The sequence below is a fragment of the Octopus sinensis genome, linkage group LG18, assembly GCF_006345805.1.
Source record: "Octopus sinensis linkage group LG18, ASM634580v1, whole genome shotgun sequence".
Lineage (NCBI taxonomy): Eukaryota > Metazoa > Mollusca > Cephalopoda > Octopoda > Octopodidae > Octopus > Octopus sinensis.
In genome coordinates, this window is record NC_043014.1 from 27340986 (window position 1) to 27360985 (window position 20000).

The 20000-nt window shown below is 37.3% G+C and overlaps 1 protein-coding gene across 1 annotated transcript in view; it reads left to right on the forward strand.

Moving 5' to 3' along the window:
• The first annotated feature begins 10956 nt into the window (after window positions 1-10956).
• Window positions 10957-20000, forward strand: part of LOC118766811 — a 108877-nt gene continuing 99833 nt past the window's right edge. The window contains exons 1-4 of the mRNA XM_036510595.1: window positions 10957-11330; window positions 11971-12164; window positions 13949-14038; window positions 17357-17593. Coding sequence (XP_036366488.1) covers window positions 10957-11330; window positions 11971-12164; window positions 13949-14038; window positions 17357-17593 — 895 coding nt within the window. The remainder of the gene's footprint in view (window positions 11331-11970; window positions 12165-13948; window positions 14039-17356; window positions 17594-20000) is intronic.

Consider the following 20000-nt stretch of genomic DNA (forward strand, 5'->3'; position numbering starts at 1 on the left):
TAAGGCTTCTGGTTTATTTTCTAACTTTTGGTTTTAGTGATAAATATTCTTTTATCATTGTTTATTATGTGGAGTGTTGGCTTTTTACAGTTTAATTTCGGATTTAGAATTTTTATAAAGTATTTTTCTTTGGCCTTTCGTAGTTGTACATCGTTTATTTTGTAAAATGGGAATATTTTAAATTTTCCATTTGCACAGATACCTAGATGTTCACTACATGGGACATTCCTAAGAGATGAATCTCTAATTTGTTGTTTATGCACATTTACACAGCTGGTGAGTTTCCTTCCTTATCCCAAATGTAGTTTTCATTGCACTGTGGGCATGCAATGCAGAAGATGAGTTTTTTTGTTTTGAAATTCATGTTTGCACTCACTTTTAACTCCTTCCCATTCTTGAGTCTTTTGGTTGTCCCTTGCTCAATTAGTTTGCATGTCCCACAATGGGGGTCTCCACAATTGGTTACTTGCATCGTTCAAATCTGAATGTCGCCTTTGTTAGGAGTCACTTGAGGTTAGGTGGTTGTTTTCGACTGTTGATAATTTGTGGTTTTTTAATTATTCGTTGGAGATTTGGTGATTGATGTAGAATTTGGAGGTACCGTTTGGTTGAGTGCAGGATGTTGTGGTTTCTAGGATTGTGGGTGACTGCAAACGGAATATTTGTATTTTTATTTTTATACTTTGCCTGGCTGTTTCTCCGCAAAGTAGAGATCGGAATTTCCTTTGCTTTTGTTATGGCATGCTGAATTAACTTGTTGGGATATTTTTGCTTCCGAAGGAATGTATTAAGTTCTGCCAGTCCTTTCTCTCATTTAACCGTATCTGTGACTATTGAGCATATGCACCTTGCGAAATTAAATGGTATGTTTCTTTTTTTATGGGAAGGGTGGCAAGGTCTAAAATCTAAATATTGGTGTGTGTTTGTGTTTTTGTAGTAGAGGTCAGTTGTAACTGTCTCATTTTGTATAATCATCAGAATATCTATAAAAAGGAGTTCCTTTTCATTCATTTCCGCAGTGAATTGGATTAAGACATAAATGCTATTTATTAATTCAAGAAATTTTGTAAGGTCCTTATTTCGGTTCCAAAATATAAAGCAGTCATCTAAGAATGTTTTCCAGTTTACTATAAGTTTGGAAGTGGTGGTCAAAAGTAGTTCTTGATAGGTGTAGATTTTTTCTTCTCGATATCCCATTACTAGTGTGGAAAATGTTGGTGCGACTTTCGTTCCCATCGCAGTGTCTTGTATTTGTAGATAATACTGATTATCAAAAAAAAGCAGTTGCATTCCAGTACAATCTGTAAACCTTCGAGTATAAATTATCTCCTGAATTCTTTGTGGGTGTTTGTTTATCCAGAATTCTACTGCTTCTAATATGTGAGGAATATGTGTAGAGACTAGTTACGTCAAAGCTAGCTCGTACTATCTCTTTATCTACCCATTCTGAGATATAGTTTACGAAGTTCATGTCATTTTTTGATGAAACTGGGAACTAATCTGCATAAATGTTTTAAAATTATGTCCAGCAAGTTGCTTAATTTTTGAGTGCTAGATGCTGGTCCTGCAACAATCGAACACAATTTGGGACCAGTTGGTTTGGGAATTTCTATATATGGAGTATGAAGGTCTTTTAAGCTGTTGTTGATCTGTTTGGATTTATGGATTTTAGGAAGTACATGAAAATTACTTGTTTTCACTTTAAAATTGGTGAGGTAATCCAACTCCTTTTTTGTTAAGTCGTCCTTGATTTGTTGGTAAATTTGCCAATTTTTGTCATAGTTCGTTTATCAGCATCGCTAACAAATTTACTGTAGAATTACTGGTCATTGAGTTGTTCTAAGACCATTTCCCTGTAATGGGTCTTATCCAGTATTACAATGGATCTTCCTTTGTCGGCTTCTTTAATGATTATGGATGAGTCTTTTTGCACATATTGTAATGCTCTTTGTTCCTCATCTGTAACATTTGGTTTTAAAGGTTTTGATGGAATGCTTGTGTTCGCAGACCTTTTCAGACATATTATATACTCCCCCTGGTGTTTGTTTCTGTTAATAGGAGGTTTAAAAACCTGTTTTGTTTTGCACAAGAGATGGATCATCGTTGTGATTGTTTTGAAAATTCTCGTAGGCGAGGTTTTCTGCAAAATTCCTCGGTATCTTTTATAAGGTTTGTTGCGTTGGATTTAGGAGTTGGTGCGAATTTTAGACCATATTGGTCTAAAATTTTTATTTCACTTTCCATAAGATTCCGTTGTGAGAGGTTGATTATTTTTGGGTCAGTTGGTCAAATATTTTCTTGACCCTTTGTATAATTAATGATTTCTTTCGCTTTCGTTTAGAGATCTTGTTCCCTAAAAAAATGGAGTGAGTCATTGGTACCTTGTCTCTCAGTCATTCCATTATGTTGGAAGGGATTTTCCCGGTTGTTGTGCCATCTATCTTGGTATTTTGGTCTGTTTTTTTAGGATTGTTATGTTTTTAAGAAGTTTGTTTGTGTTCTTACCGGCGTTGTTTTTTCATTTGTTTTTCCTATGTTGACGTCAACAATTTTTTGATTGTTGGGGCTTCGTGTTTGAAATAAAAAAGTAATTGTCACCCTTTGATTGTTTTTCGATTTGATGGGAAATTGGTATGGACGAGGTTATGTTTCTTTTTGTTGTTGTTATTGTAAACAAAGTATGTCTCTTCATGAATTTGTACTTTATTATACGTTTTCATTATTTCTGTTCCGTAATTGTATTCGAAGTTTTGCAACCATCGAGTTTTCAACTCAAGTGCTTTATTTGATTTGGCTTCTTGCATCTCTATGTCTTTTTTTCCATAAGTCCAGTAGTTTTTCACGTAATTTTCCGTTGGTTTGTTCGGAGATTTCTTTTTGTATTAAGGTGTCATATTTCCCGAATTTCTCTTTAATGCGAAACTTTAGAATGTTAATCTGTTTCTAATTTTTGGTGTGCAAGATTTATTTTGATTTTCGTTTCTTCATTTGGTTTATGTATGTATGTATGTATGTATGTATGTATGTATGTATGTATGTATGTATGTATGTATGTAACAGTTTATTAGAATTAAAGCTGAGAGTTTGTCTCGCAACTCGAATTTTCGAGTTTCACGCCAGTGCAATCGTCTGCAACATGTATTGAGCAATCCTTTCTCATTCGTTCAGCATTAACAACTTACGTGTGTGTGTGTGTGTGTGTGTGTGTGTGTGTGTGTGTGTGTGTGTGTGTGTGTGTGTGTGTGTGTGTGTATCTGTGTCTGTGTGTGTGTATGTGTCTGTAGATTGTTCGAAGTTGCGTACAGATTTCATGTATTTAGTCAGAATTTTGGATATTTATTTAGTGTTTTCGTGAAGGACGATCCTTTATCAGAAAGTTTATGTATTTTACATACATGAGGGTTAGCAGAAAAAAATTGGAGTTGAATGGGGAAGAGAATGTTCTTTTGTGATCTACATATGTGTGCATATATATATGTACGTGCATATACGTGTGTGTGCGCGCAGTGTATGTATGAGTGTGGTGAATATTTAGAGGCTTGGTTAAAGGGAGAAACAGAAAAAAGAAAGAAAGAAAGAAAGAACGAAAGAAAGAAGTGGTCTCACTTCTTGGATTGTTGATATTGTATTGTATTCTTATGATCAATCGCTACACAGCTGTTGTAGTTAATGACAGTTTAAAATGTCAATCTTGTTTTAGTTACTGTTTTCAAAGCATCTCTCTTTTTCTCTCTGTGCATGCAAGTGTGTATGTGTGGTGAATTTTTGGGGGTTTGGTTAGAGGGAAAATGTAAAAATGAAAGAAAGAAAGAAAGAAAGACAAATGGGTCGCTCTTCTGGGATTGTTGAAATTGTATTGTATTCATATGGTCAGTTGCTACACAGCTGTTGAAGATGTCAATCTTCTTTTAGTCATTGTTTTGAAGGCATCTCTTCTTCTTCTCTCTCTCTCTCTTTCTCCCTCTCTCTTTCTCTCTTCTCTTTCTCTCCTTTTTCTTTCATAATATACATATTAATATTATTTACATATACGCATAGATATATTCATATGTACACACAATACTTACAATATATAATGCACATATATATATATACATATACGCACACACATCCATCCACCCATCCAAATATGCCTATATATTACATGTAGACATTTTATACGTATATATATATATGCCTATGTAGATACGTATATATATATAAATATATATATATATGTGTGTATATATATATATATATATATATATATATATATATATATATCTGTATGTATGTGTATATATATGCACATCTGTATGTGTGTGTGTATAAATATATATGTATATAATTTAATAGACACAATACATGGTTTTGTGTGCTACTTGTGCTGGGTTGTACCTGATGACTGTACCGAGATGTCAGACGGATTATGATACATTGTTTGGCATGTTCTCAGCACAAGAAACTGCTTGTATCACATAAAAACATGTATTGTGTCTATCAAATAACATTTATCTCTCACCAGATGGAGTACATTTTGTTGATCTTACCATCACTGAACAATACATCATATATATATATATATATATATATATATATATATATATATAATATTATGTTATATTGTATATCATCAAGATATTTTGAGTGTTAATCGAGGATTGCTAAATTCATTCATAATAGATTTAAACAAGTATGGATGCAGTCGCGATTATAAAATATGAAATAAATTCAAAAGTTCCAAATTGGATTTAAAATATAAGCATACACTCGCTAAACTGTCGATTAATCTCACACAAAAATGATACGCTTGAAAAGGATCAAAAGTGAGTATTCAAGTACTCGAATTTGATTATCTCACTCATAAATCATGTGTAACTTAACCAAAATTTCCGCAAAAGTTAGCTTGGTACAGTACTTGTATGAGTTAACTATGTAAAATAATGTCCATAACTTGTTCAATTTCAGTGAGCATCCATGTATATTATCCTTGCTTTATATATTGGTCAATATATATATTTTTTCTCTCCTTTTTTTCTCTCCTTGTTTCTTTTCTGTGTATCTTTCTGTCGAAGAGCGTAGGCTCGAAACGTAAAAGACTTGTTTTATTTCTATTCCTGAGCGCCATACTAATACAATTGTTTGTTTGTACTCCACCTGCCTTCGTCTTTTGTTTATTTTCGTAAACCTTCCCGTTATATATATATATATACATATATATATATATATATATATATATAATATATATATATATATATATATATTATATATATATATATATATATATATATATATATATATATATATATATATATATATATCCATCCCTTAGGCATTTGTAGAAGGGAAAGATCTTGAATTTGCTGTCTCCACATATTTCGAGATGTTTACTCAGTGGAATCTTGCGTAATTCTTTTAGTCTAATGTGTTTTTGTTGATTTGGATTCTTGCACGTTGGCAAAGGGAATTGTTTGTTCACCAATATAATTTTCCTTGCATTTGGGGCAGGTTATACAGTATATGAGAATTTGTATCTTGCAGTTCATATCTGCATTTACTTGGAAGGAGAATCCACTTTAAAATTTTATATGGGAACCAGTGCCCAAATAGTTAAAGTTGCAGTTGTTATTGTTGTCGCCGTCGTCATTGTTGTTGTTGTTGCTACATGTTCAACATTTATTATCTCCACTGTTCTTCAAAGAGAATTCTGAATTATCCTCTGATGTGAAATTTTACCCTCGTGAGATGTTTTTTAAGATTTTTTAGTTGACATTTACATATTTCGTATGTTTTCATCCACCAGAGTTTTCATTTTGGGGATTTGTAAGAGAATTGGTAGGTTTATTTGTATAGTAAAAGAATTTGTAGGTTCATTTTTATGTTAATCACTCCTGGATTATGTGTACTGTTAAATGGAATAATATTTTCTTTAAATGTTTTCTTAGGCGCCATCAATTGCATGATATCTAGATTCATTAATTAAATTTTAAGGGGTAATACTCTTTTTCATTTTTTCTGTTTTTTTTTTTTAGTTCATTGAGTCGAATTTGACAGATGAGGTTAAGTAAAAAGTAAGCAGCGTTTTGAACCACGAAAAAAGTTTACCGGATTTTTGTAGAGTTTTGAATTTTTTAAGCAATAATTTTTTTTTTCTTTTGTAATTGTCTGATAATACAGACATAGACTAACCCAAATGCATCAATAAATTAACATTGATATTTTTTCACTATAAATGAAACAGTCAAAGCGCGATATTTGAACAATTTTGCTATTCAACTTCAAAAAGGGACGCAAAGCAGCTGAAACTGCTCGCGTATCAGCGAAACGCCCGCGTCGAACCCTAATTTTGCTGTGTTGGATTGATTTTTGTGCTTTGTTGGATTGCGTTATTGTGTTGAGGAAAGGTGGTTGAAGTTTGTTAAAGTTTGTTTTGTTGTTGAACTGTTTATTAATTGTTTGTGGAATAATTGTTGTTTTACCCCCGTGCGGTGTGGCCTTCATTGTGGCTTGTGTGGAAGGGCCAAGAGGAGAGGGGAGGGGTGCATGGTCGGGGAGGAGGAGGAGAAAGTGGATGAGGGGCATCTGAGTGATTCTGTCGAGGAGTACTCAATGTTGGGAAGGGAAGTGCCAGCTGCAGCGAGGAGGAGAATGGAAGCTCCAAGTACGCTAGCGGGGGAAGGAGCTGAGGAGAGGGAGGAGGCTCGACTTCGTCGCAGTCGCAGGAGTGAGGATTGAAGGAGTTGATCTGAATAATGTTGATCAACACAGGAGGGTAGTGTCAAGAAAGGGGCACGAAATTGAGGTGGCCCCTCCAGGGGGTATTCTGGAGGATGTTGAAGGAAAGACTTTGATATGCAGGACGTGTAGGGTGAGGAAGGGGAGGGTCGAATGTGTAACTGAGGCAGAGATTAAAGATTGCGTGGTGCCAATGTGGCACAAGGTAGAGTGTATTGCGGGGGGAAGGAGGTGTGGGACGGTGGAGATTAGAATGGAGTCCGAAGAGGAAGCTCGACTCCATTTTGTCGACCCATTGAAGACAGAAGTGGTTCTTCTGCCCATGTACATGGGTGGAGGAGCGTCCGGAATTACTGTGAGTAGCATTCCCATTGTGGTGGACGCTGAGTGGCTCGTCACGGCTGTAACCATGGGCCTGGAGGAAAGAATCACTGTGCTGCAGGCCGAGGTGATGGATTCACGTAACTGGTACGGCCGGAGCATTGGGTTGATTATACAAGCGAAACGGACCACACTGGAAGAAGTCATCGAGGTCTTCGAGGTTGGTGGGACCCGACTGGTGGTTGCAGTAGAGGGTCGCCGGTCTGTATGCTTCTAGTGTGGAAAAAAAGGCCACCTCAGGGTGGACTATAAAAGCAAGGAGACTGAAGAAAAAGGAGGAAGAAGAGAAGGAACAAGTGGTTGTTGAACCTATTTCACAGGAGAATCGAACGCCAATGCCAGAAAAAGGGGAGGAGTGGTCAATTGTTCAGAAACAAGAGGAAAATAAAACGACTCTCCCCAGAAAAAGATAAAGATAAAACAGAGACTCGTATAATCAAAAAAGCAAAAAAACTCGAGAAAAAAAGATGGGGATAGTTGCTATATGGCGGTACGCGTCTCGAATAGAGACCTGGTGAACCGCCTGACAACATTACACTTGGGAAAAATAGCGAGTGAAAACAAGAAAGAAGGAATAGAATTTTTTAAAACAACAAACAAAATTCATAAGATACTAACGAAAGACTATAGGAAAGATGTAGGCTGACCCAGGCTGGGTGTTACCACAACTATATATGGGGACCTCATTGTTCCGACACCACCATCCGGGGAGAAAGAAGAGGAGGCAGCCCCCCCCGCCGCCTCCAGACACCGATTAAAACGGTAAGTTGTTTTTTTTGCTATGGCTGTTCACTTAGGATGCATAAATTTGCGTAGCTTGGCGTCGAGCTGGAAACAAGGACATTTCCTAAATGACGTCAGGTCACAATGTTTAGATGTTATTGTTACTACTGAAACTCGGTTAAAAGGGCCAAGAGATCTGCTCCCGCTCCTGAAAGGCTACGAGAAATTCATTTCTCCAGGTCGACCGGGGGATGGGGTGGGGTGTTGGTCCTACTTAAAAGAAACCGAGTTTCAGAGAAAAGGTCAATTTTTTCTGATCCAGAAGGCAGGCTGGTCGTTTTAGACCTGACGTTCAGTTGTGGTAAGGAAATCAGGCTGGTGGCTTTTTATGCACCCAATTCGAGTCAGACTGACTATTACCGAGATTTGGAGAAGTTTCTAGGCACATCACGTTCACTAGTTGTATTAGGAAACTTTAACACTATTCTCGATGTGCGCGTGGATAGTGTTGGCTCTAATTCTGATAGGAGACTTAACATTGGCTTCCGGGATCTACTCAGTCGCTTTCAGCTAGTAGATCCCTACAGACTAGAATTTTCGAACGCTCCATTATGGACATGGTCAATTGGCGACGGGTCTTCGAGGTCTTATATAGATAGGATTTTAATTAGAAAAATAGATAAAGATATAGTTACGCCTCCACAGTATGACCTGGTCAGTTACAGTGACCGCAAGATGGTCACTTATAAACTGTACCTAAATAAGTTATAAAGTAAGGATTCCGGCTACTGGAAACTCAATAAGTCATTTTTGGCGATTGGGGAGTACAGGAGTCGGATTAAGTTATTAATACAGAGGGCGTTGACCGGTTCCATTATTAACAGCAAATGGTGGTACGCCCTCAAAGAGCCATTAAATTTGAGTCTATTAGATATAGTGCAGATTTAGTGGCTAGAGGGCGTAGAAGGGAATTAGAATTAGTTAAGGCCCTAGAGGAAGCCATGAGAACTGGCGACGCATCTCAGGTGAGGGCGAAGAGACTGGAGTTAAACCAGCACCTCGAAACCAATTACATGGGAGGTATCGTCAGAGCTAGACTTGGTGCAATGGGCAGCGAAAGAATCAAGGCCGCTGGATGGGTACGTGTTGTGAAGGCTCAACGTGGAAACGATTCCATAATTCGATCTTTGAGGAATTCACAAAAACGATCTTTGATGAATTCACAAGGTGAGTTGATAAACAAACCTGAAGATATGTGTCGGACTTTTCAGGAGCACTTCGCCCAGCTTTTCGTGGGGAGCGACGGACCGGATAGTAGCACAGACCTTATGGACTTCCTCTACTGAATGCAGAGATGAAAATTTTGGCCAAGGTGTTAGCAAAAAGATTGACGCGTGTCGCGGATGGCCTGATCGATCGGGGTGGCACAAACCTGTGCGGTCCCCGGCAGAACCATCCAGGACAATTTTCATCTTATACGCTACACTGTAGAAGGGTATGGTAATGATTCTGGCAAAGGTGGGGCACTGGTCCATTTAGACCAAATGCATTCGATAGGGTAGACCAGGTAGCAAAAATTAACCGGGAAAAGTCAGTTGGCTTGCAACTCAGCACCTGGAGGGGTAAGTTGATGCCTTCGAATAGCGTCGAGGGACGCCGGACGGAGGGCCCGGTTAAGTTGCTAGGAATCTGGTTTGGTCCAGATCTCCAGATAGAAAAGAGCTAATCCTAGGTATCGAGCAAGGTGACCCACATAGTCAAGACCTGGTCTTAGCGGTGGCTTTCCTTGAAAAGGATAGCGGAGGTGGCTAATGTGTTTATCGCATCGGTCATCGTTTACCGCCTAACCGTCGTTCCTTGTCCAGGTTCGTGGCTGAGAAAGTTGGAGAGGCAAATCTTTCGCTTTTTGTGGAAGAACTCCGCCCCATTTGTAAGACTTCTATTTGCTGTCAAAAGCCGTTAAAGGGTGAGTTAGGGATGCCTTGTCTGTTGATGCGCAAACCTGGATGGCGAACGGATGTGGTCTCCGCTCGCTAGACGGATGTTCCCCAGCTTTACCAGTTTTGGTGGTAGAGAAAACTGGTTTCATCAAAGATCGAGGTTAGATACCAGGTACACGGAGTGCCGCAAGGCTTTCCTCCAGTTCCGCAACTCGTGCAACACCAGCGGTTTCGGTACCACCACGCTTACTATAGTAGGCTGGTAGAGGCAGGAAATGATGATGCCCTGGGAAGGACCCTGGGTCTCGGTGATAATCACTTAGACAGCCTGTTCCGAATAACATTCGGGCCGAAGGCACTGAATAACTTCCAAAATTCTTTGACCTGGCAGTGTTACCGAGAAGCCCTACCCGTTTGAGATAAGCTCATCGGACACGGCCGCTCTGGGCCGTCGGCCTGTCCAAGATGCGAACAGGATGTAGAAACCGCCCTGCACGATATTGTTCAGTGCTCGGGTATATCAGAAGTGTGGACTTATGCAGTACAGCTATCGTCTGAGTGAATCCTAAAAATTAACCCACCAGATTTCCTTACGGAAAAAGGTAAGATTGCTTTCTTGTAGTAGTAGAAATGCGGGAGAGGTGATATGGCCTCGCTCTGCTGAATGTTTTCACTTTTCACCTGAAAAAGAAGGTGGGGCTGGAGAAGAAGTGTCTGTCAGCAAGTATATTAAAAAAAGATGGATGCGTGTAGGACGTACGTTGTGAGTAAAAGGCTCTGCGTGAGCACGTCATAGAGATTACCGAGGCGTCGGTATTAAATACAGGGATCGTGGGGTCGGAGCGTACCTCTCTTTTAATGCCTCATTGTGTTATTGTGTATATGTAAATGTTTTTTGTGTTTCATTCGATAATCATCAGCCATTATACATTTTTAAACCCATTCGTTTGTATATGACCCCGTTCATATTGTGTTGTCTCCCACTTTGTACATCTGTATGGGCAATGATAAAACGTAGCGAAACGTTCGCTTCGAGAATTTGAATTGTAAGTTCATGTTTGCTATTGTTTTTTGAAAGGTGTTGTATTGTTTTTTTGTGCTGCTTTGCAGCTGTTGTATGATCGTGCTGTCCCTCAACGTTTTGAGGAGAGATGGCTGAGTTTGAAAATGTTTTTATTCCGACCACATTGAAATGTAGATGTCGGCGACAGAATTTTCATCGTCTAAGGAAGAACTGATCAGGGCTATCAGCATAATAGAAAAGTCTTTAAAGGGGAAAAGTTTTGCAGAAGTGGCAGGTGTCTCTAAGAAGGAGGTGAGTCTGGAAAACCTAAAGAATTTGGTGGAAATGCTGGAGAAGGAGGCTGGTGACATGAAATTGTCACCACTGAATTACATACTTAAAAACATGGAAGAAAGCAGAATTGCTTATAAAGTATATTCAATCAAGGAGAGAAGAATTGAAAATGAGGCTACGGAGGAAACAGAGAAAGCATTGAAGCCAATCTGGCATCATATCTTGCCAGAGGAAGCAGTTACGGCACTGCTGTGCATTTCAAAGAGAAAGAAAAGGCAAAGGAGCACTCGGCAAATACAATGAAGACGGGAAGGGTGATCCTCCTACACACATACCTTGGAAGAAGAACTTCCAGGGTCAGGATGGAGGGAACCCCCACCCCCTGAAATAGACGTGGCTTGGGTGGTGGCGGCAGTACTTCTTGGAAATGAGAAGGAAGTGGCCGTAGGAGTTGGTGAGGCAAAGTTCTGGATATGTTGATCCAAATTTAAGTAAAAAATGTGGAGAAACTTGCAGAAACGTTGTTAATAGGTGATACAGTAATGAAGGTGTGGGTAGAGGGTAGAGCCCCTCGCTGCTACAATTGTGGCCATTAGAGCGGACGGCCCTCAAAATAACCAACATGCACAGAAGGTCGAGAAGGAGAAGGAAATGGTGGAAGAGAAAGAGAAAACTGACGAAGAAGGGTGGAGAGTAGCTGGAAGGAAAGAACAGAGGAAGAGGAAGAAGGACAGTCAAAGTGGACTCCAACCCGTTCCCACCCCACCCACACCCTCTCAACCCTTCCACTGCAGATACCAAACCCACCCATTCCCCACCGACACAGAAACGAAAAAAAAGAAATACAAACATACAAAAATCACAAGGCTCCCCTCCCATGTGTTATGCTTATGTTTTCTGTAAAGGTGTGGACAGGAGATTGATAGAGAAGTTATCACACTGGAAGGACGTAAGGACTGTAAATATGAAAGGAAGTAAAAAAGAAGATATGGTCGCATGCGCATTGGTGTCGGAAGGTCGTATGAAAGAAGTAATGGATTACAAAGAAGATTTTAAATATAGAAAATTGGTTTATGATCTAAAGGAAATGCCAAAAGAAATAGAAAACGGTGAGTTAGAGGAAGAACAGGGTATAAATATGAACTGGGTATAAAAAGGAAGTAACTGATGCTGCTGAGGTGGGGTAGGGAGCACATTTTCATATATCATTTCATTTTCATTCATGCTATAATAATTTTATTTTAATCGTTATATGTCCCCATACGTGTTGTGCCGTCCTTCCGAAACGACGTTAATATCTATGTACGCCTTTTATAGGTAATAAAAAAACACAACGAAACGTTTGGTGAGGAAATGACCAATGAATGGTCAGCTCGAAAATGGTTTAAACCATTTTGCAGAGGAGCCCTTGAAGATCGTGAGCGTAGTGGGTGCCCATCTGTCATCGATGACGGTCAATTAAAGACCATCATTGAGAAAGATCCACGTAAAACTACTCGAGAACTGGCAAAAGAACTTCAAGTTAGCCAGAAAACTGCCTGTAATCAGTTGCATGCGATCGGAAAATTAAAACAGCTCGACAAATGGGTACCACACGATTTGAATGAAAATGCATAGATATGAAATTTGTTCGTCGCTTCTTCTCCATAACCAGACTGCTCCATTTCTCGACCATATAGTAACTTGTGATGGAAGGTGGATTCTGTACAATAATAAAAAACGTTCTTCGCGGTGGTTGGGCCAAAATGAAACACCGAAAACCTTCCCTAAACTTGAGCTCTTCAAACAGACGGTTACGGTGGCCGTTTGGTGGTATAGTGCTGGACTCATCCACTATAACTTCTTAAAACCCAGAAAACCATTACTGCAGAAACATATTACCATGAAATTGCCGAAATGAACGAAAAGCTGCCTCTCCTCAGTCCCACATTGGTCAACAGAAGAGGGCCAATCATTCTTCATGACAATGCTCGACCACACGTTTCACTAATAACGCTCCAGAAGTTGAGGGAACTTGGCTACAAAGTTATTCCCCAACCAGCTTATTCCCCAGACCTTTCTCCTACTGACTACCACTTTTACAAGCACCTTGATAGTTTCCTGCAAAAGAAGGAATTCAAAAATCAAACCGATGCTGAAAGTGCGTTCAAAGAGTTCATCAGCTCCAGAACTCCAGATTTTTATGTTACCGGAGTAATCAAACTTGTAACTCGTTGGCAAAAATGTGTTGATTGTAATGGTACTTACTTTGATGAATTAAATTTCCGTATTGTTGAAATATATTGTGATGAATTTCATGTTTCAAAATGTTGCTTACTTTTTTACTCAGCCAGATATTTTCAAGTCAACAACTTTTGTACAGATACGTCTTGCCATACTTTATGCGGTGTTCTTTTTGATGTATAAAGGATGGCAAGAGTAGAAGTTTAAGTATTGATGTGTCTCTTGTCTTGCATAATATATCCGTTGTGACTGTAGAGTTGCGTATCTTTACGTGAATGTCAAGGGATGGGAAGTCAGTATGACTAGTTTCTGCCGTGAATTTAATAGATAAGTGAAATGTGTGCATAATGTTATTGAATATTTGTAGATCATCATTTGATTTCTCAAAAAAATAAAGCAGTCATGGGGAAGCGTGTCCAATTTTCAGTAAAATATTTCTTGAAATTTTGGCCAAAAGTTTTCTATACTTCCTCGTATAGTTTTCCTTGTAAAACCTCATCACCAGGTTAGCATATGAAAGCGCAAAGTTCGTCTCCATTACTGTGCCCTTTATTTGTCGATGTATTTTACCATCAAAACTATAGCTGTTCTCCTCTAATACTAGACATACGACCTTGGTAATAAAGTCCGTTTTAAAATGTTAATTTAGCCTCTCTGTTTTTCTACCCAGTGTTTGATTGCTTCCAGGCCCAAAGTATGAAGCATACTAGTATAAAGGTTACTTACAGCAAAGCTTATAAGGATAGTTCCTTCTGGAACAGTGGGTGGGAAGTATTTGAGAAAATCTATATCGTTTCGTATATAGCCAGGTATTAATGGTCTTAAGGGATTAAAGAGTATATCCAAAAGATGACTAGGTTGTTGTGTTGGGGATTGTGGCCCAGCATCTTTTGGTTCCAATTTGAGATCAGTAGGTCTTTGTACTTTTATGTATTGGTTCTTCTACTCTCTAATGGCTCTCTATATTTCCGAGCTTTTATGGATCATGGATAATCCATAGAAATTACTCTCCTTAATTTCTGAAGAACATAAGCAATTTATTTCTTTATCTGTGAAGAAGTTTGGGAATTGATTAATTATTGTTTTGATCTTATTGATTGTTGTTTACTTCTGAATTTCTTGTTTCTTCTTTTTAATAATATTGATCTGTTAGATATTTTCTGTTAAAATGTCTTATTGACAAGTTTCATTTCTTCACCTCCCTGAAGAGAAGATTACATTGTTTTACACCATTTTATTCCTTTAGAATAATACCAGTGATATATTCGAAACACGTGTCGGAAGTAAAAGAATTTGAATAATACCTGCGTTTAACTCCATTTATTTATTTATATATATTATACAAAATATTTCACGTAAACCCGAAGTTTCTACCTTTGAAAATAAGGAGTTACAACCTTTTTACTCGTGTGATTTTTTGCTACCCTGTTTTCCGCGTTAATTGTTAACAAGGGAAAAATACACACATATATTTATTTATATATATATATATATATATATATATATATAATATATATATATATATATATATATAACACAATGTAGGTAAAGACATTTGAGAAATTTGAAAAGTTAACAAGAAACCGGAAATTTCTTCAAAAACTATGTTACTGTATGAAAGATTTTATAACATTCTTCTAACATAACGACTTAAATATATTCTTTAACCTTATAAAACAAGCCTTCTGTATTTTTTTCACTCTTTTCTATTTTCTATACATTCAACAACGTGCTTTCACACTCCAACTTTCTCATATATATATATATATATATATATATATATATATATATATATATATATATATATGTATGTATGTATGTATGTATGTATGTATGTATGTATGTATATATGTATATATATATATATATATAATATATATATATATATATATATATATATATATGTATGTATGTATGTATATATGTACTTATATATGAGTATGTATATATATATATATATGTGTGTGTGTGTGTGTGTGTGTTATTCATTTGTTTCTTTCAAACCTCAGCCAGTCTGACAACTACTTTAACAATTAAAGGATAATATACGTTTGAGTCACCTATGTCACTGGCGACATAAATATTACTATACACACATGTAATAGAATTAACTCGTTTCGAATGAAATTGCCAATAATCCATTCAATTTGTTATTGTGAATTTAGCTGCAATGCCATCCTATACACGTGAACAACATAAGTTTGCTCATCTGTAATGGGTACCACCCACGTGCCAGATCAGCTCCATCTGTCTATCCAGCTGTTATATCCAGCTTTAAAGAATACTTTTCTGGACCTGATGAGAAAGTCTTAATTTTTGAGTTACAACTACGTCTCTACGTTCTGAGTTCAAATTCTGCCAAGATCGATTTTGCCTTTCATCCTTTCGGGATCAGTGGAATAAGTACCAGTCATGTATTAGGGATGGATGTGTAATCTGTCATTAATTGCTGTGCAACGCTGAACTCAAAACTTCTGATGGAAGAGTTTGAATAATTAACATCTGGAAACATGTGTGTGCGTGCGGGTGGGAGATCACCATAATATATATATATATATGAATACCTTTCTCCATGTGATAGGCTTGAAAAAAAATTGTTAAAATACTTAGATATTCTCCTACTCTTCTTAACATGAAACCAATGGTAGCCTTAATTCATATATATATATTAATATATTAGTATATACTGTTGTGTCTGGGGAGAGTCATTTTCTTTTTTGCCTTATAATTTAACGCACTCACCAGTAAAATTACTACTTCTTTCTTATTTTTTGTAGCTTACAGTTTTTATCCAGTTTGACACGTGATATGGCAAGAAAATTTTAGATATTTAAATCTCAATAAAACACTTACGTTATATACATACATATACAAATATATATACATTCAAAGAAATAAGTGGAAATTTTCCCGGTGAGTGTTTTAAATTATAAGGCACAAAAAGAAAATTACTCTCCCCAGACACAAAATAATATGCTTCAACACATGAACTCACATAAAAAATCTTGCAAACCATATCCAAAAACGAAATATATGTGTGGGGGGGGGGGAGGATTTTTTCAATGTTTGCAAATAACACGGAAAAAATAAATAAATAGTTACCAGGGTAGCAAAAATTCACACAAGTCTCAAATGGATTTGAAGGGGCTCTTTTCTGGTCACCACTTTGCCCTATATTTTTATATATTTATATTTATATTATTTCAGTTTCATTGCCTTGAATTTTTAGTCACTTTTATTATGCATTAATTTAATCCATATATTTTTCTTCATTCGACTTCACTCGTATTACCCTTTTAGGTATTATCCCTTTTTACTCGTATATATGTGTATAGTTTATATATTGGGTTTTACCATTGGATGCCCTGATGTTTTAATTTATAATAATATGGGAATGTTATAATGTTGTTTTGACCAATATTAAACCAATTGGAGCGTTTATTCATATATATATATATATATATATATATATACTCTACTCTTTTTACTCTTTTACTTGTTTCAGTCATTTGACTGTGGCCATACTGAAGCACTGCCTTTAGTCGAGCACACCGACCCCAGGACTTATTCTTTGTAAGCCTAGTACTTATTCTATAGGTCTCTTTTGCCGAACCGCTAAGTTACAGGGACGTAAACACACCAGCATTGGTTGTCAAGTGATGTTGGGGGACAAACACAGACACACAAACATATACACACACACATACATACATACACACACACATATATATATATATATACATACGACGGGTTCCTTTCAGTTTCCGTCTACCAAATCCCCTCACAAGGCTTTGGTTGGCCCGAGGCTATAGTAGAAGACACTTGCCCAAGGTGCCACGCAGTGGGACTGAACCCGGAACCATGTAGTTCGTAAGCAAGCTACTTACCACACTGCCACTCCTACGCCTGATGTATGTATATATATATTATATTCAAGATAGTGCTCTAGCGCGGCTACAGTCCAAACATTGAAGTAAGTAAAAGAATAATAAAATAGCATTTCGCTTTTCTTATAAATGTTTTCTTTCGGTGTAGCTAATCCGATAAATTCCAAAGTAACTTGCGTACTCTCTTGCAGAAAAGAATGCCATCAGTAGAAAGAGAAATGTCGGAAGCACTAAAAAATTCAATGTAACTGGATCGAAGAACGGCTATATCAATAAAGAATCTATTGATTATAAAGATAGTGATGTTGATAGTAACATCAACGGATATATCAATGTTGAAGGTGACTCGTTTCATAGTGTTAAACAAGTGCAATCAGCAGTCCAACGAAAAGAACCTTTTATTGATGGCCAAATCATCCACAGATCAAGTAAGATTTGATTTCCTTTAATCTCCCTAAATTATTGTTTTCTTTTGTAAGTTATTGTTTTGCTTTTCGCTTTGACTTTTCTGATCATTTTTATTCTGCTGCAGCAAAACATATTCCTTCTTGCAGTGTTTGTTGTTGTTGTTGTTGTTGTTGTAGTTGTTGCTGTTGTTGTAGTTGTAGTTGTAGTAGTAGTAGTAGTTGTAGTAGTAGTAGTAGTAGTAGTTGTTGTTGTTGTTGTTGTTGTTGTTGTTGTTGTTGTTGTTGTTGTTGCTGTTGTTGTTGTTGTTGACGCTTTTGCTCTGGCAGATGTTATACCGACTCTACGCCAAAAGAGAGAGCCATATCAAATGGCCAAAGATGCTTTAGATCATTCCTTCTTCAACTTTCTAACACCTTCCTTAGTATCCTTGCTTAACAATGCTGTTTTCTGCAATAGCCCCGTTCGAATGGTAATTCCTAGCTTTTCAAGCCATGCATCCAACCTTTCACTAATTATTCGCAGTGCGTCAATTACAATCTGTACCACTTCTACGTACCTGATTCTCCTTAGTTTCCTGATTTCCCTCTCCAGCTTCTGATATTTCTCCACCTTCCCACTTTCCTTCTCATTCACCCTGTAGTCCCAAAGTGGGGTAACATCCACAATAATTACTTTGTTCTTCTTTTCTACTACAATTATTATTATTAGTATTAGTATTATTAAGTCGGCGAGCTGACAGACTCGCTAGCACGCTGGGCGAAAAGCTTAGCGGTATTTCGTCCTTCGCTATGTTTTAAATTCAAATTCTGCCGAGGCCGGCTTTGCCTTTCGTCTTTTTGGAGGTCGACAGAATAAGCACCAATCAAATACTGGGGTAGATGTAACGCTTCAAGGTTCTCGCATCGGAGTAACCAGAGAACATCGAAGAATTTCAAGCCTTGTGCTTATGATAGAAAGGATTATTATTGTTATTATTATTATTGTTGTTGTTGTTATTGTTGGTGGTGGTGATGGTGGTGGCATTATCATTATTATTATTATTATTATTATTATTATTATTATTATTATTATTATTATTATTATTAGGTGAGACTATTTCAGAACCAAGGTACATGAAATCCTCCTCTTAACTGATGGGCTCTGCTTTGATGTTTGAGGTAGATCCTTACTGGTTGTTTTACTAGGATTAACAAGTAGTCCAACATTATGTGCAGCTAATTCTAGACTATAATAAAGTAGTTGGACGGAGTTTGGTATTGTGTCAGAGAGCAGAGCTAAATCATCAGTGTAGCAAACATCAGTTAGTTTTAGAGCTGGATGTCCGATCGAGCTTCTTTTTGCGGGTGTGAAACCGAGGTTGTTTAGGTTGTTGAGTTATGTTCTGAGGACATAATCCAAAGTGATCGCGAACAGAAAAGGTGCCAGTGTATCCCCCTGGAGTACTCCGGCTCTGAAGTCAAAGAAACTTGTATTTCCATCAAGGAACCTTGCCATTGATTCGGTGTTATTATAGAGCATCATAATTGCAGCTGTTGTTTCCTCAGGGACACCTAGTGGTATATTTTTCCCATCTTGCCATGATGGATGGAGTCAAAAGCCTTTGAGAAATGAACAAATAGTAATACTTCCTCAAGATTTTTGGTTTTCACTCCATCCAGTAGTCGAAAACTGTACCTTACCAAAAGACTAGAATCCTAGTTAGATGGATGTTTGGAGCAATCTTAAACATATTATGGAAAGCTCATCCCACCAAGAAAACGCTGTGTGGAGTTTTCTTGCCTGTTTCCTCCATTATAAGGGAAAGATGCTTGTGCTTTGCGAGACATTGCTGGCGAGCTGAACAAGAGCTGGCAAGTGACCTACTGCTGTGGATGTCAAAGCATGCCCTTTAGATGCTCTATATGAAGTGGCCAATAACGAAAATAATACTGTGTCAACTACAGACAGGAGGTACCCTTTGAACGAGCGACGAGGTCTTCGCAGCACCTTACTAAGTACAAAAACAAAAGACTAAAGCAATATGACTTGTACTCTCATCAAAGATTGTGACAGGTTGCTACACAGGAAAATATAATGCATACTTCATTGTATGTATTTACTTCATTTTTAACTCGGCTTATTTCATCATATTCTCGGAACAAAATCATTCGAAGATACTAGAACTGTTAAAGATTATATGGTTTGTAGTTAGTACAAAGAAACTGCAATGAAATTAGGTTTAGCAAATGACGACAGCGAAAACTTCCAGACAATGGACATTGCTTAAGACTTGTTTACTCCTTTGTTCATTATTGTAATTTTGCTAACTACGATAAATCATTTACAGCATTGAAATAGAAACGTTCTGAAATTGAAACGAATGTATTGAGCATGTTCTAAGCAATATATCACTGACATTTGCAGAAAACTAAAATGATTCTCAGAGAA